General features: G+C 34.6%; 1 protein-coding gene across 10 annotated transcripts; it reads left to right on the forward strand.

Moving 5' to 3' along the window:
• The first annotated feature begins 1,317 nt into the window (after positions 1–1,317).
• TIAL1 (TIA1 cytotoxic granule associated RNA binding protein like 1) lies at positions 1,318–22,123 on the forward strand. Of its 10 annotated transcripts, none has more exons than XM_036736315.1 (14): positions 1,784–1,820; positions 2,974–3,078; positions 4,437–4,497; positions 8,618–8,714; positions 11,644–11,793; positions 12,030–12,084; positions 12,231–12,318; positions 14,201–14,276; positions 15,540–15,648; positions 16,164–16,259; positions 16,408–16,492; positions 16,828–16,951; positions 17,273–17,412; positions 19,208–22,123. In XM_036736315.1, exons 3-14 carry the CDS (start codon positions 4,457–4,459, stop codon positions 19,323–19,325), a joined length of 1,179 nt encoding a protein of 392 aa, XP_036592210.1. In that variant the 5' UTR covers positions 1,784–1,820; positions 2,974–3,078; positions 4,437–4,456; the 3' UTR covers positions 19,326–22,123. The 10 variants fall into 10 exon arrangements, with proteins under 10 accessions (XP_036592211.1, XP_036592213.1, XP_036592216.1 ...); XM_036736317.1 differs by having other exon boundaries at positions 1,804–1,820; positions 11,695–11,793; XM_036736322.1 differs by lacking the exons at positions 1,784–1,820; positions 4,437–4,497 and adding exons at positions 13,359–13,427; positions 13,670–13,737.
• The last annotated feature ends 1,259 nt before the right edge of the window (positions 22,124–23,382 follow it).

Below are 23,382 nucleotides of genomic sequence, written 5' to 3' on the forward strand. Positions count from 1 at the left end.
GTGACTTGGCCAGGGTCACACAGCTAGGTAGTATCTGAGGCTGGATTCGAATAAAGTTTTTCCTGACTCCATGGCCCCGGGTTTCTATCCACTGCCCAAGTCTGTAACAGGGGTCTTGTTTTTCTTTCTCAATATGAGTAGGACTGGGGGTCTGGGGAAGGAGAGAAGGAATACTTTCGTTGACTGGGAAAAATTTATTTTTATAAACAAACTTTAAATAAATGAAATGAAAGGGCTGGACTAGATGGCCTCGGAGGTGCATTCATTTACGACCCTGAGCGTCATTCAAGGCCTTCCACAGTTTGGTTGCAGCTGACTTACCTCAAACCATCCCCCCCGAAGTTCTCTCGGGTGGGCCCTCTCCAGGCCTTTCTTCAGGCTCTTCCTTGGCCGCGGAATGGCCCTTCCCCTACCTGCCACCTCCGACTAAGTCCTCTCTCTTCCAGGCCCAGCTCCCCAGCCTCTTCCCCGCACCCCCGCTGGAGCTCCTCTCTGCGCACTCCGGTCTCTCGTAGCATTGTGCTTTGGTCTTCTTCCTTTACACTTGTCTCTCTCTGTGTCTCTCTGTATCTCTGTCTCTCTGTCTCTCTCTCTCTCTCTCTCTCTGGCATCACCGTTACGCCTGTGCTTCATCCCCCTTCAGGAGAAGGGAAGGTCCTCGAAGGTAGGGCCCGGGTGGCCTGTCTCGGTACCATCGACCCGGGTAGTGGGGGTGGGAGGTCCTTGCAAGAAGCGGGCGCTTAAAAAGTGTCTGATGAATTCAACGGGATCTAACTAACGACTCCGGGTCCCTCGACATATTTCCCTTCTTCTTCGACGACCAAGCATACGACCAGAAGACCGAGCTGCCGCAGAGCGAAGTAAGGCCGCTCAACGGCTTTAGAAACTCCATGGAGATGAGGGGAGGAGAAAGAGGAAACTCCGCCCCAGATCCCACCTACTGGATGCCCCGCCCTTGAGGGCGCTGGGCCAAAGCAAGCCTTCAAGAAGCCTAAGTGCCACACGGCCTTCTGGGATCTGTAGTTTACTTTCTGAACAATTCGTCTCCTGGTTTATTTCCCCGCCTTTCCACGTCGCGTCCTCCAAGGACTCCTAGTTCCTGTCGGACGCTTGCCCGGACGTGGGACTACCCTGCCCAGAAACCCCTTCTTCACGTCGCTCCACGGCGATTGTGTGGATCAGAGACTCAGGACTGCAATTCCCATAAATCCCCGGGAAGAGCGTGTTCTTTTGCCCGTCTCCAGGACCACAATTCCCAGAGATCTCAGCTACCTTGTTATATGCCCTTTTCGTCGCTTCCGTCTTGGGCGGGCCGCGCTGGGACCAGCCGGCGAGTCCAGCGGAAGCAGTGTACCAGGTGTAACTGAGCACGGAGCTTCTTCAGCCGCCCGACCTTCTCTCTCTCCCCAGACATCACCCCCTCTGCCCCGGCGCGCTGCCCTCGGTGTCTTAGGTTAAAGCAGCGAGCGGGCGGGCCGCGCTTGCGCACTGCCCAGCTTCCTGCCTGGCTGGTGGCGGCGGCCATTTTGTCCATCCTCCTTTTCCTCCTCCTCCTCCTCTTCCTCCTCCTGCTCCTCCTGCTTTGAGCGCAGCGTCGGGAGCGGGCTGGGGGGAGAGCGAGAGTCCAAGAACAGGGTTCGGCGCCTTCTCCTCCGTCCCCAGCCAGAGCCCGTCGCCCCCCTCCCCCCCTCCTCCCCCACCCCGCCCCCTTCCCTCCCCCGATCCTGCCCTCTCCCCCCCGCCCCACCCCCCGCCCCCTGGTCCCGGGATCTCTCCGTCTCACCCACCGCGATGGAGGACGACGGGCAGCCCCGGACCCTGTGAGTACTCGAGCAGGCAGGGATGCCTGATGCCGCGAGGCTGGGCCCCGGGGGCCGGAGGGGCGGGGGGCGGGGGGGCAAGGCCGGGCCAGGGCCAGGGCCGGGGCGGCGGCCTCTAGCTGAGGCGGACACGTACACATTCTTCCTCCTCCGCCGCCGCCTCCTGTCTTCTCCCGGGCAGAGACCTCCTCCCCACTCCCACCCCATCCCACAGCCTGCCGCCCCTTCCCCTTATCTGCATCCCTTGTCCCAGCATCCGAGAGCCTGAGGCTGTCAAAAGACTCACCGCCCCTTGTTTTCATCCCCGGTTCAGGGTCGGGGGGTCCAAGGAGTAAAAGACTCAAAACGGGAGCGGGGGTAGGGGAGGGGGCTTGGTGATGGATGCAGGGTTAGGGTGGGGAGCCGGGAGGAAAAGGGGTGGGAGGGTCCCCGAGCGGGGTGAAGGAGGATAGCTAGCGGAGCATCTGTCTCATTACCTTCCATCCCTGCACCCCAAATTCTGAACCTTGTGTGTCAATCACTGCGCCTTCTCCCTCCGCTCTTTATTTCTGCCTTACATACAGCCTCTCCCTCTGCTGACCTCTTTCGACTGGAGTATTCACCTCATTTCTGTGCACTTGTCACCCAAGCATCTTCCTTTCCTTTTTTTTTTTCTGCAATTCACTTGGAAAGCCGCCTCTTCCAAATGGATAGCCACTTGTTGAACTCTTCTTGCCCTTCTCACTGGTCCGTGTGTTATCCCGAAGCTTTCTGAGTTGGATGGAAAGGGTGTCTTTTCTGAGCTTTTAATTTGATGTCTCTGGAGTTTTATTTTGCTTTTGCCATGTAAACCCTAGCAGATGAATGACTCTCTTCTTTAAATGACTTAATTTTATTGTTTTCTTTCTGAAGTGATGACTCAGCTTTTGTATTCCTTTTCCTGTAGTGGTGGCACTCCTTTCTTTCTCCCTTCTGCTACCGTTTGTATCAGTTTATTCTGAATATATGTAAGGGGGAATGTAGTTGTTATCTTTTATTTTGTTGGATAACTTTTATTTTCTTAGTGTTCTGCTTTGCACCTACTGTCTTGAGCATTTGGAGTTAGATTCCTACTCTTGTACTTAATGTTTGCTTTTCATGATTTGGAGTTTACTTTACTTGTCCCTGTTAATAGACCAAATGATCTTGTGGGAAAATTGCTTTCTTTGGAGTGGGTTTAAGATGGTTGCACGAGCAAGTTGAACATTTGGCTTCCTATTGGTTTACCCTAACCAGAAAAGTAAGTGGCCCAGTAATATACTTTAGTTTGAAAATTATTTCCCTTTTTCTATTTATTTTCTTGGGAACATTGTATTACTTAATCCTTTCCATTCCTGTTTCACCATCTTTTCAGGAGAGGTATTTTCCATCTTAGATTTTCAGAATGAGGGCCCACTTAAGCATTCAGAATATTTGAATGAAAGGCCCCCTTTGGTGGAAACTTTGTATTAATATTTTGTATTGTCTTTTCAGTTTGGTCTTCTCTTTTCAGAAATAGGAGAACTGGAGCAGTCTTTAAATTTGTTATTTACTAATGAAGCCAAGTTCTAGTGTTTAGTTGGTGATGTGTACTTTGACTTGAGGTATTTGGAAGAACTAGGTTTAACCCCTAGCTAGGATTTCTTTAACACGGTAGAGGTTACATTGTGTCTAAAATCTGAAATGTTATTTACATCATAACAGGTTCTGAAGAAGTAGCACTTTCTTATTTGACACACTTGCCAGTTACTATTTAGACCAAAAATTGTTTCCCTCTAGAAACAGAGTACTATTACTGAGATTTTCATTCATCCCACATAGTACATTGACAACATCACATTTTTGCTTCCACAAGTCTCATCAGGCTTTATCCAACAGACCAAATATGCTAACCTCTTTTATGTCACCTGTTTCTACCCCTGCCTTCTATACCTTTTCATCTCATGCTTTGACACTTACCTAAACATGGATTTATCTGTTTACAGGTATGTACAAATGTGTTGTGTGTATATACATAAGCAAATCCTGTAAACTCTATCCCTACCTTTTGTTCATTAATGCTTCATTGTCCTCTCCCTTTTTCTTTTTTTGACTCTGCTGTGGTAAGCTCTCTTCAGACTTCATCCATACGCCCTCCTTTGTATTACACCTTGTACACTGTCTTTTATGTAATATCTACTCAGTGTGTTATGTTGATTGCATTCCTTTCATCAAATTAGTACAGCGAGCAAAAAATCCTAGTTCTCATTATAAACAGAAATAGTCACCCTATTTCAAATAGGATGCACTCCATTTTTCTATTTAGTATCATGGAAATCACTAATAAAAATTTAAGTAAATTCAGATTTATGATGTATCAGAAAAAAAAGAATGACTTTGAATTCTTTTTTCTTGAAATATACCTTCTGGGTTTTTCCTTAAAAATATGCTCGGAGGCACAAGTTTGAAGATGTTAAAAGGATTAATGTTAGGTACTTTGTTTGCCTTAATTACTTCGAGCATGTGATCTATGGAATACATTTTCAAGCAGTTAGTATGCTTTTAATCATGTACTCTAACCAAGACTTGTCTATTATCTTGACATGCCTGTGTGTTACTAGTGAGGTTTTTTCCCTACAGACACACACAAGCTAAGACATATGGTTCTATCTTCAGAAAACAATGTGGTGTTAGCTAATAGGTAGGTTTTTAAATATTAATTACCTACAGTATTATTTATTTATTTTATAGTGCTTAAAGTGGTATAGGATTGCTTTTTTGAGAATAGTGTTATATTTGCCATACTCTACTTGAAATGCCTATTTTTTTGATGTTTGTTGTTTTCATCTGACATTAATTTTTATTTAATAGACAGTAGGTAACTTCCCACATAGAATACAAGGAAACTGCCTTATAGCTGGTATGGAAACATGATAGACACCTGCCTTGTAAGACTACATCGTCCAGGCTAATACTGAATGTAGCTTTTTTCAGGGAAGAGGGGAAATATGTTTTAACATGTTATATGCCTGCTGAATCTATGTGGAATAAGTCTCTTTATTATGATAGGGAAGGTCCTACTATATTAGCTTATTTTACTATTTGCCTAAGGTTCCAGATTCTAAAGGAATTATGGATTTAGAAAAATATCTTGTTAATTGAATCAGAGTGACAATGAAAAGTAGAAAGCTTTAATTTGACTCTTTCACATGACTGGGAATTAGTTAACAGTCTGAAAAATCTAAATTCAGTATTATTAATACCCCATTATAGAACCTCATGATGTCAAAGATTTGGTTATATTGTCAAATCAATTCCCCCATTATATGTATTGTGTATCCTAGTCACTGTATCAAATCCCATAATGTAGTATGTCTGCTTTGCTGACTGCAGCATTCCCACCCAAATAAAATAGTTGTGTCTGGCCTGTGGAAGCAACTTTGAATAAGTGGCTTGTCAGGGATCTACTTAAGGATGCTCTTTTTGACCTCCGGGGATTTGGTAAGAACAAAATAGGTTTGTTTTTCTTTTGTTGTTTGGTCCTTTGTCTTTCCATCCCCTCTGCATCCAGTGGCTAACAACACTGATCACTCTATTCCCATAAAATAATGTTTTAAAATAGGTACCATCAGCCTTAGAGGCATAGTCCATAGGTGGTAGTTTGGTAATGTGGAGTGTTACTGTTAAACAACTTTGCGTCAGCTTTTGAACTGGATTTTAACACTGATGTTAGAGATGAAAAATATCTTTTTCAGTTTAATACTTTCAATTTCTACAGTTCCTGCCCTTAGAAGAGAAAATAGTGCTCTAAGGTATGCCCTTCCTTTTTCTTGAAGTCTAATTGTCAGGCGTACCCTTTTACTAACTTTGTTTTGGAATTCCTGTACACTGATTTCCCTTCAAATGCAAGGATTTGCAGTGTAGAATCTTTCTAATATTTTAGATTTTTCAGGTAATGAAAAAAATTTTTTTTCAATGAACATTTCATATAACCAGCATAAGGGGGCTGGGGAAGCACTGACAGCTGTATTTTGCAGGGTAGAAGAAAAGGGTAACTTACCTTTCCCGTTATACAATGTATTTTTTTAAGTACAAGTGATCTGGAGAGCTGGCTATTGCAAATGTCTTAGACTGGTTTTGTAATATTGTCTAGGAAAAATTTAGTACGTGATGGTGTAAAACCAAATAGTATATAGTATAGGTGGTTTTTTTAGTAGTAACACAAGAAAAATATATAACCTACTTTTTTTAAAAGCACCATATAATATGTGACTTATGCAACTCTTTAAAGGTTATACCATTATAGATAAAAGAACTGGTGATCAGATTTTGGCAGAAATTTAGGAGACTATATTAGGACCCTTTTAACCTTAGAATGATAGTGTTACGGGAGTGATCTTAGTGGTGACTTTTTTGAAACTAAAAGGTCACTACTAACATTTATGTGCAGTGTAAAAACAAGGCTATTAATTTTTCTCCATAAAATGAGTCATTTGATGGGAGAAAAAGTAAAACTGAGAAATCTGATATAGATCTCAATCATCAGTTGTCTACATTATAAATTCTATTCGATTCTGAGATAATAAGAATTGATCTAAAAATCGTTCTTTAGTGATATCTATCATTGCTAGAAATGGAAACAGTTATCTAATTGTTCATTTAGGGAATTCTTTAAAACCTGTTATTTATATACATATATGTATGTGTGTGTATTTATGTACGTATGTATATACATATATATCTTTACACATATATTGAGACATAAAGTCTACATCTTGGAATTAAGTGGTCTGAAAAAGGAATAGATCTAGAACAAGTTTATTTTATGATTATAGCCTCTTGAAGCTAGTTGACTAATTATATTTTCTGTAAATATTTCTTAAATTAGAAAGTTTTATATAGTTTTTCAAAATTTTTAATACTTTAACATAGTTTTTAATACATATGCCTCTATGTTGATTATTAAATTGTCTCAAATGAAAATAATTGAACCTATTTACTTTTAATCATTATAAGGATGTAGTCTTGTATTTTAACTAAAAAATTCAACTAGTTTATTTAGTTAAATAAAGCATAGTTTCCCACAAGGTTCAGTTGTGGGATAGCCCAGGTAACTTTGCACAGAAGAAAGCTATGGCCACCAGCTACATCACTCAACTACATCACAGATAAATATTGGTAGTTCCAAGTAAATTAATATGGATGATTCATAAGTCCATTACAACTGCTGGAAAGAAGCAATGCAATATATGGTCTTCTGTTTGATCAGTGATGCTGTGTGTGGAGGCTAGTGTATGGGACATCAGCAAAGTTCGTTTCTGATTTTATGTTTGAGGAATCAGTTTTGGAAGAAACTTTGGATGAAATTCTTTACTGTTAGAAACAGTATGTCATTTAAGTATTAGGGGATTTTTTTGGTTGCCTTTTCTGAACATGTATATCAATAGTTTCTACTGTAAACATTTTAATACAACTAAAAATTGTGTTATTATCTCCATCAGATTTTTATAATTTTTACCTTATCTTGTCCTATGTCATTTTCCCTTTTGGATTTCTACATTTCAGAGAAATTTAGATGGTTTAAAATTATCTAATTATTATGCATGTAGGACTTATTTTTGTCCAGAAACTTGTCTGGTTTTCCAAATGTTATATCTTATAGTGATAATGAAATTTATAGAGTTTCTTCCAGAAAGCTAAATAAAGCATGTTAATATTTTATTTATATTGTTTTGTTTATATGATTGAAGGATACTGTTTACATTTAAGTTCTTTGTTTTTTATGGAAGAGTGGCCATCTTTACACACAGTAAGTGAATTCTAGAAGGCTTATAAATTCTGGAGATAGAGCACTTTTTAAAATCCATAACAGAGGGCATATTCGGTTTACCTTTTTGTTTCTCTGAATTTTCTAGGATCTTCCCTCTCCCTTAATTACTTCTCCCTCCCTCCCCTGTGTCCCCAGGAAAGTTATATATTTGATTTTTAGGAAAGTTACCATCAAAATTCACTCTCTTCAAAACTATACTTTTATAAGGATTCTGATACAAAGTATAACTAGGTAAATAAGGTGAAGTGACTATATAAAGATGTATAATATAGCATAGTAACTTTTTTTGACTTAGTTTACCTCATATGAATTTTAATCTAGTTAAGTACAAAATTAAACCAATAAAAATGTAAAATTTCTTTTCCAAATTCACTATTTCATTTTCCCATCCCCATAAGTCTCCAGTGACATTGGCCATACTTAAAAAAAGATGTGTGCACATATGTTTATATGTCTATGTATATATTTATATACTTATATTGGAATTCTCCCAAAATACTGTTTAGGGATTAAACTAGACCCACCTTATAACTTGTTCCCTTTTTGCCCTATTAACATCTTAATTCTTGGAGGTTGATGTTTATATTACAAGTAACTCTTTTGAGTTATTTTAGAGACTATTTGGCGGCTATTATCTATAATACAAATCTTAGTTTGAAAGGTTTGCCTTTTTTCCCCTCAAATATTCTATGGAAATAAAAAGCCTGTTCTGCAGATGGAAAAGAATTGAAATAATTATACTTATATTAACTATAAGGCCACAACTTAAAGTTGCTCTTAAAGTTCCCAAAAACTACCTCAGTGGCAGAAAATTTTGTGGTGCTTATAAAAAAATAAATGGTCATATTTTATTTGTAGGATAAGGCCCAACATTAAGAAACTGAGAAATTTTATCAAGATAATGAAATATCTTAAATTACCTAAAAACTTGTCAGTGGCAAGTAAGAAGATAACATTTGTGAAAATATTATTTTTTCCCCCTCTTGTATAGCTATGTAGGAAATCTCTCCAGGGATGTGACAGAAGTCCTTATTCTTCAGTTATTCAGTCAAATTGGACCATGTAAAAGCTGTAAAATGATAACAGAGGTAAGATCTTCCCAATAAAATGTGACCTCAACTACATAGCATTTTAATTTAAAAAATGCAGTGATGCATGTATTGATAGATAAGGATTTTTGCTGTAAGCTCTTGGAATAAGAGCTCTGTCAGAGGGAGCTTGAAGTTTGGCCAGGTCGGTGCTATTACTAAGATGCTTTTGTCAAACTGTGTTCAAAGAGGTTTCATTTAAAATCGCCCTTCATGCTAAATAGTTGTCTTCAGAAGATGGTAAATGTAAAAAGGTGCTTTTGATATTGCATCTGTTCATGTTGAAAACCTGAGTGAAGTTATTTGAAAGTAAAAATGTTACTAATTAAGTGAAAATATTAAGTTAAGGAGTCCTAGTGCATGTAATCACATGAAATTGTAATATACTTAGTACTATGCAATGCATCTTAGGAGTGTTTAGTAACTACAATTAATAATGACCAGCTTGGTATACAGCTACGCTTTTAAAGTAGAAATCTATTCTTATATTTAAAAGAAATTACCAGGAAGATGTCTGGAACAAAGTCTATAAACAGTATTTCCTTCATTCTTTTTTATCTTTTTGTTATATCCTTTTAAAATTAGCCTATGTTCTCCTCTATATTAATTTGGATTGATATATGTTAAGTCGTATAATCCTAAACTTCCTTTTGTCTTCTAAATTTGGAATTCCTATCATCTAACAATAATTGATGACATCACTAACAAGTATAAAGGAAACAATTCACTATTGTTGTTTCAAGTGATACTTAGTGAGATGCCCTTTAAAGTTGTAGAGCTGCAGAAGTGGAAGTAAAAGTGTTTCACTTTTGAAGCAATTTTATTTTAAATCTTGAAGAATCTTGTTTTTCTTTTGAAATCTTGAGTTACTTTTGAAAAGACTCTGTACATCACAAAATAGACTTGGACCATTTTTCCTTATGTTACTAGGCATAATATATCAAATGTTTTTATAGCTTAAATACAGTAAATTTATTTCAAATGTCAGTTCTTAGAGTGCATATCTTAGAGCACCTGTCACACTGTAAGTACTAAACAAACGTGAAATTAGCCAGCTATTTGCAAGTAGGCTAATGCTTTTAGCTTTCAAATGCCTACAGCAATTATTTTTAGCTAACAAGTAATAAAGACTTTGTTCTTCTTTTTCCAAAACTGTTTTCAGAAATGCACTACTATGTATTTTTCTACGGTTAACAATCTGCTAGATAACTCCAGTACTGCTTAGTAGTAGGAATGAAAGAGTATATATACTAGCAGATTTAGGAAAGAGTGGGAGGACTGCTATGTACCCATAGAGTTTTAGCTCCATATCTCTATTGCTAGCCTTCTCTTTTATAAATGTTATTAATATTGGTTAATTAGCTCACTTAAATTTGTTTCAAGACTTGAATTCTTTTCTGTCAGTTTCCATAAGTGAGAATAATGTTGACACTATTCCAACAATAGGATTTTGTGTGATAGCCCAGGGATTTTTGCCAGAGCTAATGATCACACTTCTCTGTTTCTGATTAAATGTAGTCTGATTGTTTTGTCACTATTGTTTTAAGAGTCCCATTTATGGATCACTTTACTGAAATTTTTCCAGGCACAAGAAAATGGTTTTGGCTAAAAGATTCTTATTTTGCTGGTATTTTAGCCCCCTTCAGTCCACTTTGAAATATATACACTAATTCTCTCAATAGCATTGGTAATGATAAGGGAAGGTTTTGAATCATATGCTTATTATATGTACTGTACAATTATGAATTAACTTGAAGTCTAATTTTACAAAATTGTTTCTGTAACAATTTTTTTCACAATGTGTAATTGTAGACATGTCCTTAAACATTTGTTTGTTTGCATTTTCAGAAAACACTTGAAATTTGATCGCTGAGATCAAATTCAAAGTTAATAGATACTCCTCAACTTCTTTTGGAGAGGATCTCTGAGCTAGATTTGTAAAATTCTAGGAAGGCTCAATCTTAGAGAATTTGTTTGAGTAGGTACTAGAAGTCTCTGACTTTGTTTCTTTTTCTTAATTTTCTTTTTTGTAAGAGGAAATTATTATGTAACCCAGTCTACCAGTACTATAGGAAATCTCCTATAGTACTGATGAAAGTCAGAAAGGAAAAGACTTGCTTTGTGATTTTTTTTTTCCTGTATTTTTTTTGTATTCATGAAACTCCAAAAGATGCAAGAGTGTAATGCATGAGTACAGCTCATCCATTTCAGATGTACATAGGAGAGAGAAGCACTGGTAATTAGTGATCCTCACTCTTTGGTCTAACTTTTGGAGTTGGAAGAGCTCTTAGAGATGATCTAGTCCAACCCCCTCATTTTACAGATGAGGAAACTGAGAAGTAGGGAAATAAAATGACTTGCCCAAAGACACCAGGGAGTTAGTGGTGGAGCTGGGACTAGATCTGGAGTCTCCCTGACTCCACCCTCTTCCATTTTTCAGCATTGCCTTACTGCTTCTGATGATGTATATGGCATCATTTCAGATTTGGTGAACTTAATTTTAGGTTTTGAACATCATTGGCAAAGTAGTCTTTAAAAAAGTTCTTTTATAGAAATTGGCTTTTACATTTTTCTCATTAATTACTTTATGGTTGATTACCTGTCAATCCTTGGTATAGTATTTTTAATGAACACCACTGATAAATGTTGAAGCACTTTGGTATGTACTAATAATTTTAATAAAGAATACTTTGATATAAAATTAAATTGTTAGTTATAAAATGACTAGGCCGTATTCTGATAATTTAAATTTAATATAGGCATGCTATTATAGTCCTTTTTATAGTTCTATAAGAATACCATACTATTTTCCTTATTATGTGTAAGTTATAAGGTTTATCTTTTAACGTGTTAGGCTTCATTAGCTATTTGCAATCTCTCTTAAAATTCCTAGCTGTCAGTAATGTTTTTTCCTGGATTTTCTTCTCAGCAACCCGATAGCAGAAGGGTCAACTCTTCTGTTGGATTTTCTGTTTTGCAGCATACAAGCAATGACCCATATTGCTTTGTGGAATTTTATGAACACAGAGATGCAGCTGCTGCATTAGCGGCTATGAATGGGAGAAAAATTTTGGGAAAGGTAAGTTTGAAGAACATTTTGTACATTTTAAAAAGTAACTCCACACACACATCTTTGCATGCTAACCACTGTGTTATTTTTTGGTGACTTTTCAAACACAAAGAGCTCCTAAGTTATAATGTGTTTTTGCTTTATTCAGTCTGATACTTCATTTTAAAAAAATCCTTCCAAATTAAAAGTAAGTTAGTGACCACAGTGAAATGACTAATTGTTTTAAATGCAATCTTTATTTTTAGGAGGTCAAAGTAAACTGGGCAACAACACCAAGTAGCCAGAAAAAAGATACCTCTAGTAAGTATATTGTAGCTATTACTGTACACCTCAGGGATCAATATGGTAACATTTTTATGAATCTCAATTTAATCATGTTTTCTCCAAGCCTGAGGTCTACTAATTAAGTTCCTGAGTGTTTTTATCATAAAATGCTTCGATTCCAGATCACTTCCATGTATTTGTTGGAGATTTGAGTCCAGAAATAACAACAGAAGATATCAAATCAGCATTTGCTCCTTTTGGTAAAATATCGTAAGTATTATTATCAATATCTCACTCAGTAGTGCCAGGAAAGTTTAAGATTGACTTGTTTCAGAATTAAAGTTTTTTTCCCCCCAGTTAGCATTGTTTTGTATTATGTTATTTAAACTGCAAATATGGTATTTTAGTGTTCTTGAATCTTGTTTTCAACCAATTCTGTGCACAATATATGTTTATAAATGAAATTGTTCTGTATGTCGACTTTGAAGAAATACGTTTAGTAGATTATAAGTAAATGTCAACCTAAGGTCCAAGTTTTTGTAAATGTTTTGAAAATGTGTTAGATAAAGATAAACAAAAGGAACTGTGATTTAGGCTGTGTATAAATGCTTTGGGGGGCAGAGGGAGGGGAATAATAAGGTAAAAATCTTAGAATGTTTTGTGTTATGAATTTAGTATAGTGAACTTGGAGAGATTATTCTTGTTTAAATGTAAAATACATTGTTTTTATGATTTAGTCAGTAATAATTTTGTTAGTATTAAAATGTCTGAGTCAAAGGTATTGTTATATATGAATAGATATTCTTGTTGGTGATGCATGATTATGCCAGAAATGGGAAAATGCTATTGATCTTTCTCTAATACATATTGTAAAGTTCACAATATATTCTGTGATCAAATGTATTAGAAAATTAAAATTTTTGCAAGTGCTAACAGTCTATCTTGCCTTGCTCTTTAAAAGCAGGATATTTTGTAGATTTATTTTCTACAGATTTAAATTAATGAACATTTAATACTGCTTTACAAGAATATAATTCAGCTAAGAACAACAATGTTCATTTCTCTATAGTTTTTGTTGTTCTGTATATTTAATTTTAATGGACCAATATATTTAATTGTTAATCTTCTATTTTTGGTGTTTGCTTTGCTTTTAAATCTCTTAAGTGTGGTAAGTAATACTATTTTTAAAAATCAGTATTAAAAGAATAATACAGGTTGCTGTTTCTCAATCTTTATTTATACCTGAGACCTGCAGTTTTTCTAAAGTCCAAGTCACAATTAAAAGTAATAGCATTCTGGTTATTTTGCAGAATTGCTCATAAGAATGGACAGGATCTTGAAGGCTAACTGCAAGGAACTGTGCACACTGGAACTCAGTTGTAGATTTTTTTTCTCATTTTCTATTTATTCTTATTATACATTATTTATATATACATATTTTAGTATTTACATTTTAACATTCTATATTCAGTGCAGTTCTATATTTCCAATCATTTTAACTTACTCACTAAAAATTTCTGTGTAAATTTGTTGTTTTCGTACTGGTGTGCTTAGCATTGTTGTTAGTTTTTTATTCTCCTTTCTTAAATTTCTGAAAATGTCAATTTTTCAAAATTTACAGCTGCCCAAACTCCAAAATGATGGTAGAGAATTGACCAAGAAAAATAAAGAAATCTGTTAACAGGCCATGTATGCCTTTTTAATTCCTATTTTTTTCCTCTTTTTCAATTTTTTAATATTTCATATATTTTGTATCACTAGGCAGAAGACATTTAACTATTTAGAGATTGCATGGTAAAGTAGTTAGCATTGTTAAAGTAATTTATAGAACAGTAAACCTTAGAGGACCATAGTCAATAGAATATTAGAAAAGGAAACTATTGTTCCCTTTAATCTTCAAATTTGAGCATTTAGTTTTAGAAAGAATAGGCTGTATTTGATAGGTTGCATGTTTATTACATGTTTTTGTCCTACTGCTTTTTTCTAACAGGTAAAGAAGCAATAGGGAGAGTTCAGGAATGGCTATAGTTAATTAGGGTTAACTGGAAATTTGTATAAAAATGTGCTCACAATACAGTGTGTGTGGTTCCTTTTAGTTTTTATTTTGAAAGTCATTATTATTTCCCTCATTTAGCTGTGCTTCTTTTCACAGGGATGCTCGGGTAGTTAAAGATATGGCAACTGGAAAATCAAAAGGCTATGGTTTTGTATCGTTTTATAACAAACTGGTAAGTAACTTGTAACTCCAGATTTTGTTCTGAAACCTGAATATTCCAGATATTTAATCCACTAGCTTAAATATTTATTGTGTATGGTAGTTTTTTTGTTTTTTTAACATACTATCCTCATTCTTTGTTCATGAACTTGAATATAGGAACATGATATTAGTTGGTAGACATAAGGAAGATTTTTTTAAAATGTTAGTGTAGGTAAAGTGGCTACATTGTATGATAGTTTTAGGACAGAAATTTGGCTACAGTAATCACTATTGAAATAATAACCACACTTGAGTAGTGCTAGTTATGCCCTGACATTAGGATAATAAAAAAACTGAACCTTTTCATATTTTCTTGGATAGTGTTGCTCTCTCTGCTTTATAAATAACAATAATTTATTCTTTCTGCTTCCTATCTATTATCTCTTTTTGTAACTGGGAATTTAAGGCTATACAAGAATATTTCAATGAAAATTAAAACAGACTGTGTGTGGTCTTTTTATTAGAAAAAAAAAATCAGATAGCCTAATGTCTAAATATTTTGTTGACCATAAAATATAAATTGAGACACTTAGACCAAAAACTGGCAACAGTTTTTTAGAAACATTTTTTAAAAATTTTTAAGCTTTTGCTTCAGGAACTTAGAATCTTTGCATTTCATTAAAGCACTGAAATTTTGAATATGCAAACCCAGTGACTAATGACAGGTTTTTTTAAGCACTTTAATTTTGCTACATAAGTCATGAGTGATTAAATGTCATAAATGCATTGAATGTTATAATGTAGTTCTCTGTTAAGATGGGTTTAATCTCTAGGTGTCCTGAAATCAAAGTTACATTAAAAACCTGTTTTTAAATATGCAGTTTTATTCACAGAAACATCCAACTTTAAGTTTATGATAGGGGAAAGGTTGTTAGTCTAATGACACTTTAAAAATTTCTTAGACCAGGGTTTGTTTTGTTTTGTTTTGTTTTTTACTTTAAGAATAAACTATTCCTTGATTACCAGCTCAGTGTTTTTAAATTGGTAAGTAAAAAAATTTTTTGAGTCCCTTGAGTTGAAATTAACCTCTTGATGTTAATCCATTTACCAGACAGTTGCTATGACTTATTTAGGATATCTGTGAATTAAAGCTTATTGAAGTGATTTCTTGAATTCTTGCAACTCCAAAATTCCAGTTCCTTATAATAGACCATATTTACTGGTAATTATTTTGTCTGGTAATTGTTTTAAATTTCTCAGCCTTTTATTACTATTTTTCTTTCTGGATTTACAGGATGCAGAAAATGCAATTGTACATATGGGAGGTCAGTGGCTAGGAGGTCGTCAAATCCGGACCAATTGGGCAACACGTAAACCACCAGCTCCTAAAAGTACACAAGAAAGTAAGACAATTACTGTTGTTAAGATCATAGGGATCACGGTATATACTATGAAGAATTTAATTGGGGTCTGATTTATGGATCTATTGTAGAATTATGTCTATATAGCATGGACAGTTTAACTGGGGTCTGATTTATAGCTTCAGCACAGAATCATGTCTTAGTGTTCTCAGTAATACCAACCAACTATAATAATTTTATCCTCAGAATTCTAGATTTTGTCCTAAATTTACTGTCTGTTGAGAATAATGGGGTTTGTTTTGAGCACATATTCTTTGAAGTAATGTAAAAATAATTAGATTAGAATTAATAGATGAGGTGATATAATTACATAGAGAAAAAGAATCATACCTTCCTCTCTTGTCTCTTTTTGTAGAATTACTGTGTTCGTTCTTGCATGCTGATATAACAGTTCAAAATAATACTGTGTCTAAACGATTTATACTTCTCAAAAGCTGAATTTTGTAGGACTTTACAACTAATAAAACCCAAACTTCCTATCTTCTTTCTGCAAAAAGATAGCACAAAACAGTTGAGATTTGAAGATGTGGTAAATCAGTCAAGTCCAAAAAATTGTACTGTATACTGTGGAGGAATTGCTTCTGGGTTAACAGGTAGGATCTGTTTTCTTATCTTATTCTAGTGGGTTTTTCTGTACCATTGACATCATTTCATGGTGTGACACCATTTCATGGTACAAATCTGCTTTAAATGTTATGGGGGTTTTTGTCTTTTTTGTTTGGTTTGGTTTGGTTCTTGTAGATCAGCTCATGAGACAGACATTTTCACCGTTTGGACAAATTATGGAAATAAGAGTTTTTCCTGAAAAAGGTTATTCATTTGTCAGGTAAGGTTGCCACATATAGTCATTTTTGTTGCTTTAAAAGTGTTGATTCATTCCTTTGAATTATTTTTGGTTGGCACCATAATATCAACATGCCATATGCTAGCATTCTTTTGCAATGCAAATCTTTTTATAAGCCCATAGGATTTACCTCTTAGAAGATAGGAGCCATATCTGTAAGCTGTCATTTTGCATGCATGCTTCATTGTGCAAAGTTTTAAAAAAAACCACACACATCCAAAATGAAGTCTACAACAAACAACAACAACAAAAAAAAAACCCTTGCAACTGTGTGCTTTAAAATAAAAGTTTTAACATATTGTTTTTTCATCTCCTAGATTTTCAACACACGAAAGTGCAGCCCATGCCATTGTTTCAGTAAATGGTACAACAATTGAAGGACACGTAGTTAAGTGTTATTGGGGTAAAGAATCTCCTGATATGACTAAAAACTTCCAACAGGTAATTGGATTCATGAATTTCACACTGTTTCATGTATTAGTTAAAATATATCCCAGAAGGAGTTTTATAACTTTTTGATGAAAAACCTAAAACATAGTAACACTTTTAAATGTCTTTACACATTATTAAGAAGAGAATAAACTTGAAGTTGTGCTAGTTTCTCTTCACAGGTGTGTCACCTTTAAATATTTGCATAACAACAGTGCCCTACACCGTGAGGGTCTTCAGTCAATATGTTCTTTCTCTTGTCCTCTGTCTTCTCACAAAATCCTGAATAAGATTTATTTCTTACATGTCATCTAAGATATTTATTTTTCCTAGGTTGACTATAGTCAGTGGGGCCAGTGGAGCCAGGTGTATGGAAATCCACAACAGTATGGACAATATATGGCAAATGGATGGCAAGTGCCATCCTATGGAATGTATGGGCAAGCATGGAATCAGCAAGGATTTGGAGTTGAGTAAGTTATCTCTTCATATTTTATAATAATCTCCATGGAGTCTATGCTGACTTTTCTGAGTTGCTGGTTGGTTAGGTAGTAGTGAAAGTGAAGACATTAAACCTTTTATAGGAATGTGTTTGATAAGGAGATTTTTTTTATCTTCATTGCCTAACACAGTCTTTTCTATAATCCATAAGTGGTGATTGATTTGGCAGATTTCCTTTTTCCTAGTTACACTTGCTACATTTTAAAATAGTGCCAAATAAAAGCCGTTCATAAGAAGTTGAAAATCCTCAGATTTATTTTATACTATTATTCACTGTTTACAGGACTGTAAGAAAGGCTTGACGTAAATGTCACCAATGTTTTTACTTTGTGGTGGTTTTCACACTATTCTTAAGCTGCTTCTGAATTCTTCTGAATCCTTAAGGAATACAGTTTAGTCATGTAAGGAAGAACCTTTCATAGGTGTAGTTAGCTTTGAGTCTTATTAATAGTATTTTTTTTCCAATTACATGTAAAGATAATTTTTACTATTCATTTTTGTAAAATTTTGAGTTCCAAATTTTTCTCCCTCCCTCCTTTCCATTCTCCCCTCCCCAAGACAGCAAGCAGTCTGATATAGGGTGTACATGTACAATCATGTTAAACATATTTCCACGTTAGTCATGTTGTGAAAGAAGAATGAGAATAAAAGGGAAAAACCACAAGAAAGAAAAAAAAAGTGAAAATAATATTCTTCGATCTGCATTCAGACTCCATAGTTCTTTCTCTGGATGTGGTTAGCATTTCCCATCATAAGTCTTTTGGAATTGTCTTGGATCATTGTATTACTGAGAAGAGCTAATTCTACTCTAGTTAATCATTGCACAATGTTAGCTTTGAGTCTTACTAGCTTTGGTTGTGTATGTAATGTGGTATATAGTTAGCTTGGTGTGTATCCTCATAAATTCAAGTGATTTCGCTTGTATGATATCATCTATAAGCTATAATGTAGCATGATGCCTTTATTTTATTGGATATTTTTGCATGTTGATTTCTCAAATTTGTGTAGTTCTGAAATGAGATTTTACTTTGTATATGGAATAAATAGAAAAAATTATCTGATACCAAATAGAATATGTAGCATTTATTATTGCTTTTTTGCTCTCATGAGTTAGTCCCTGATACTACCATGAGCATCTTTCACAGAATCTCAGAATTTGAAGGAACCTCAGAGGCAAGCTAGTCCCAAACTGTATTTGGATAGGAATACCTTCCCCATCTCTCTCACCTCAAAGCCAACAAGTAGCTGTTTTGCAATTTTTTAACCTTCAAGGCAGTGGAGGCTACCATCTCCTGAGGCCTTGAAGCAGCCTGTTCCCCTTTTGGGTACTAAGTAGCTAGGAAGTTTTTGAGTCTCAGACAACCCTAAGCCTTCCTTTTAAAATCTCCTATAGGCTTTACACTGTGTATGCAGTACTCTGAGGTTGTATAGTACAAGATACCTAAAGCAGTAAATGTACTATATGATTATATGTGACTTTCTAGTGTACATGAAATTTCACCATTTTAAATGTTTTTTTTTTTTTTTTGTAGATTAGTGGGGCATGCAACCCAAATTTTTTTTTCCTTTGGTTCTATTGCCTTTTTTGATCTTTCTGTTTTGAATGACTATAAACCTATGTAGAGCAAATGTACTTTTTTATTAGCATCTCCTTTAAAATTTTGCTATAAATATGTGCTCTGCACAACTTTTTTGTTACCAAAGAACTGTTAGATTCTGTATCTTCACTGTAGATAAATTCTAAATGAGACATTTCTTTGTTTATAGCCAATCTCCATCTGCAGCCTGGATGGGTGGATTTGGTGCTCAGCCTGCCCAAGGACAAGCTGCTCCTGTAATACCTAACCAAGCTGGATATGGCATGGCAAGTTACCAAACACAGTGAGCTGGGACTCTTTAAACAAAAGGGTAATTCATGATAGGCTTCAGTTTCCAGTGACACTCTGTGAAGACGGGAACGTAGACATCGGGAAATGGAAATATTTATTTTTAAAATGGAAATGTTTGGAACTTTTAGCACAGCTTTGCTTTGGTGAAGGACACATGTCTTCTAGTTCTGCCTTTTTAAGTTTTTGTTCATGATGGATATGAACATGATTTTTCTTTGTGTACAAAAACAAAAATAAAGTCAATAAAGACAAGTCTGACTACAAATTTTGATATAGTAGCAGCAGAGAAATGGGTTATGAATTTTGCTTCTTATATCACCCTTCCATTTTCTTCTGTCTTCACTGTTTTGTATCACTGTTCTGAAAGGAAAAATTGGGGATCTGGAAGTACAGTGGATCACTTATCAGTTCTATGTGAATCTTGAATCCTTTTTTCTTAATGGTGGACCAAATATTATTTCGGCCAAGACATTTGTCATTCAGAAGAAATACATACTCTGGAAGTAACTAAAGAGCATTAAATTTTCTGAATGCCCAAAGAAACTGACATTTGACATAGAAATGTTGCAGTCTAAAAGAACACTACTGTCTGATTTATTTGAACAAATATTTGTGGTCCACATTTAGGCACATATCAGAAGTGTTTTTCTTATTAAAATTATAGTATATTGCATTTAATTTTGGAAGCAAATTTTTAGCAAAAATGTTTATATGGAAGTCAGGCAGTCATACTTGGGCTTTTGCATAAAGATTGAAAACTATACATTGTAAATATTTAATAACTACAGTGTTTTAAAAGCATGTTCAAACATAGAATTAGCAATCCGTTTGAAGTAATACTTAATATATGCTACTGCTTAGAAGTGGTAGATTTATAAGAATGTGCAAGACTGATGTTTCCAAAGTTGGTTATTATGTGAAGTTATGTGAATTACTACTCAGAGACAGCCTTAATCTTCATTTCCTAAATTTTTAGTGCATTCATGCATTTAAATATATCATTAAATTTTTATTTTATTTTATTTTGCTTTATATTATTTGGTATGTAAATACCTTGGTTTAGAGCCTTGTAAATGTATTTTAGGGTTCCTGTAAGTTGCATAGTGAGTATTTTGAAAATTTTAGGGGAGTTTTTTAAGTATGAAAATATTTTACCGAAGAATTTTTTAAATAAGATTGTTAAAAACATCCTATTTTAGACTACTCAATGTGCCATTTGGAAAATGGAGATACAATTGGAGCAAGTATGCTGAGTTATGACTATTATTTTTAAAGTTTGTGTCTTAATAGGTGGTTTGCATGTGATAGACCTGTACAGAAGTGGGGTTGTTTGTGTACTGTGTATAAATGGATAAATCATGAAGATGTTTTAAATTGATGATTATTTCTGAATAATTTTCTAGATAAATTGACTAAAACTGCCTCAAATTTGTAGCTGAACAGGAATGTATACTACTAGGCAATTCTGTCTATATTATATATGACAGCTAGGGGGTGCAAATGTTTCAGCTGTGTATTTGAATACACTTGAGACAGAAGCCCTAAAATTAGAAAATAATGCTTAACAGTCAAGTAAGTTACAACTTGCACTGACAAATTGCTATTTTTAAAAGTTAAAGTTTCAGAGCATATAAGATATAGTTTAATATAGGCAATTTTATAAGTAAAAGTTGCTCTAAGTGGATTTTTTCCCTTTCCCTTTAGTTATACATTTAACCCAGTCTAGTCTGTTTCTCCTTATAAATTCATAGGACCTCAAGTTTTGTCCAAGTTGTGACTCATGTCCAAGTTGATAAAATTCTTTCATTTCAATTAGAAATGGAGAGCTAGAAAAGAGCTGTACTAGTCAGCAGTTATGCTTTTCTGTTACAAAACTTACCCAGTTAAGGTAAATATCCTGCGGGATAGTATTTTTTTAAAAAAAGTTGTTTTATATATTAAATGGAGAATGTCCAAGTGAGAATCATTTGTTTCCTGTAGTTAGGAATTTAAATAATTAACTGAATTTTAAGAACTGAACTTTTTATTATACAGATTAAAAAAAAGGCTTATTAAATCACCTTGTTTTAATCTATCAGCTAGATTTTAATACTTTTTTCTTCTAAATAATTACTTCTGAGTTTAGGTATCCAAATAAATTTAAAGCAACAATTTAGATATTTAACCATGTTAGTTAGCTATTGTCATCAGTATGCACTGATAACCATATACTAGGATTTTTTAAAAAATCATTTAGCATACAGCTTCATTACTATAAATGGGCACATTGCTGAAGTGTCCTTGGCCTTAATCTAGAAGGATGAAAAACAAGATTTCATAATCAGCTAATGAAAATGATTTAAGTCATTTTTATTTTATGAAGTTTTTTCAAGTGACATAACATTTTTTCCTTCTTCCCTGTCCCTTCAAATCAAGCCTTCAAACTAATACAAGTTGAAGTGTTTAACTGATTTGTTTCTTAACATAAGAGTTTTTACTCCCTTCATCCTAATTCAAGCTAAGAATTGTTTCCTTTCTTTAGTGTTCATAAAAGCATCAATGAAGATTGCCTTTGACCCTCAAAAAAGCCTCAGGGCAAACTTTTGTGGAGGTTTATTACAGTGATATGTTTTTACTCTGCTATTCTCTTTGCTCTGGTAATTTATTTACTAGTACTGACTCCCTATATACCACCATGACTTTATTTCTACAACCATTGGCAGTTAGTGGCTGAATGATTAGCCTACTTATGCCAAAGCTGTAAATCACAGTTGAAAAAAGTCTTTAAATAAAGACTAGACTGTATGACAAGTGACTTATTCTGTATTGTCATTTGTAATTCTTCCTATTTCTACTCTCAAAACTAAATATTTCATTATTCTTTATATGTTGTTAGGATATATATATATATAAAAATATGTATATTGTGTAAGTATATATGTATAATTTATTTCTAGATACCATATATGTTTCATGAAGCAAAACTATAATTGTCAGTAAACTAAAATTTAATCTCTGGGTGAAAGAGGTTTTGCATCCTCCCTTGAAATGACTTTTTCAGTTTAAAAAACAAGCAGAATGAGATGTCATTATTTAGACTCCAAAAATTTAGAAGTCAAGATAATTGGACCACGTCTGAAACAAAATTTATTCTTGTAGTATCTGGAGAAAAAAAGGTTAGTTTGGCAACTGAGGAACAATACTTTTTTTCAGGAAATGTCTTCACTACTTATATGTTCATGTACTTTAATAGCACTTGCTAGTTAATGTTTACAAATAAATCTTACCAAACAATTCAAGCAGCCTCAGGGAGGACCTCTACTTGAAAACATTTTGTTAGATTTTTTTTCATTTTCCAGTGTACTAGAAAGTAACTAAAACCTTTAAAAATATATTGTAACTTTAAACTTTTTACCAATTGGGACTGCTTTTTACTCTAATTAGTCTGAATCAGTAAATTTGCTTAAGTATGAAGCATTCTGCTATATCACTATTGAAAATGTGTCATCTATCACATTGTGAATATTAAATAGGTTACAGTAAATACTTTAAAAGTGCATTAGCATGTAAATGACAATTATTTCTACATAATTTCCTAAATGTCATTTAAGAAATTTAGCATGCCAGTATAATATTAAAATGCCTTAATATTATGAAGTAGGAGCATTTCTTACTCATAATTTAATATTAGTGAAAACTATAAAGTCCAGACAGGTAGCATCCCATTTGATTTGAGAACTGCTATTTTGAATACATACAGTGGTGGTATATTAATTCTTTTTAAAAAAAAAATTGTATTATCAGTGTGCTGGATTAAGAATTTTCTCAATGCTGTTCTAGATGGCCTACCATACTTTAGGTCTATGTGTATGGAACTGGTAGCATAGGAAGAGGAATATTTGACTTAATTTGGTTTTTAAAAGAAATGCCAATTAAAAGTTAAAACATTGACACTTTTGTAAAGTTGGAAATTAGGTATGTTGGGTGTAGAGAGAAAAGTGTACTGTATTCGCTCAACCTTCACAGTCTATCTTTAAACAAGAATGTGAAAAGGAAACTTAACAAAAGGTGTTT

The sequence above is a fragment of the Trichosurus vulpecula genome, chromosome 8 (genome assembly GCF_011100635.1).
Source record: "Trichosurus vulpecula isolate mTriVul1 chromosome 8, mTriVul1.pri, whole genome shotgun sequence".
Lineage (NCBI taxonomy): Eukaryota > Metazoa > Chordata > Mammalia > Diprotodontia > Phalangeridae > Trichosurus > Trichosurus vulpecula.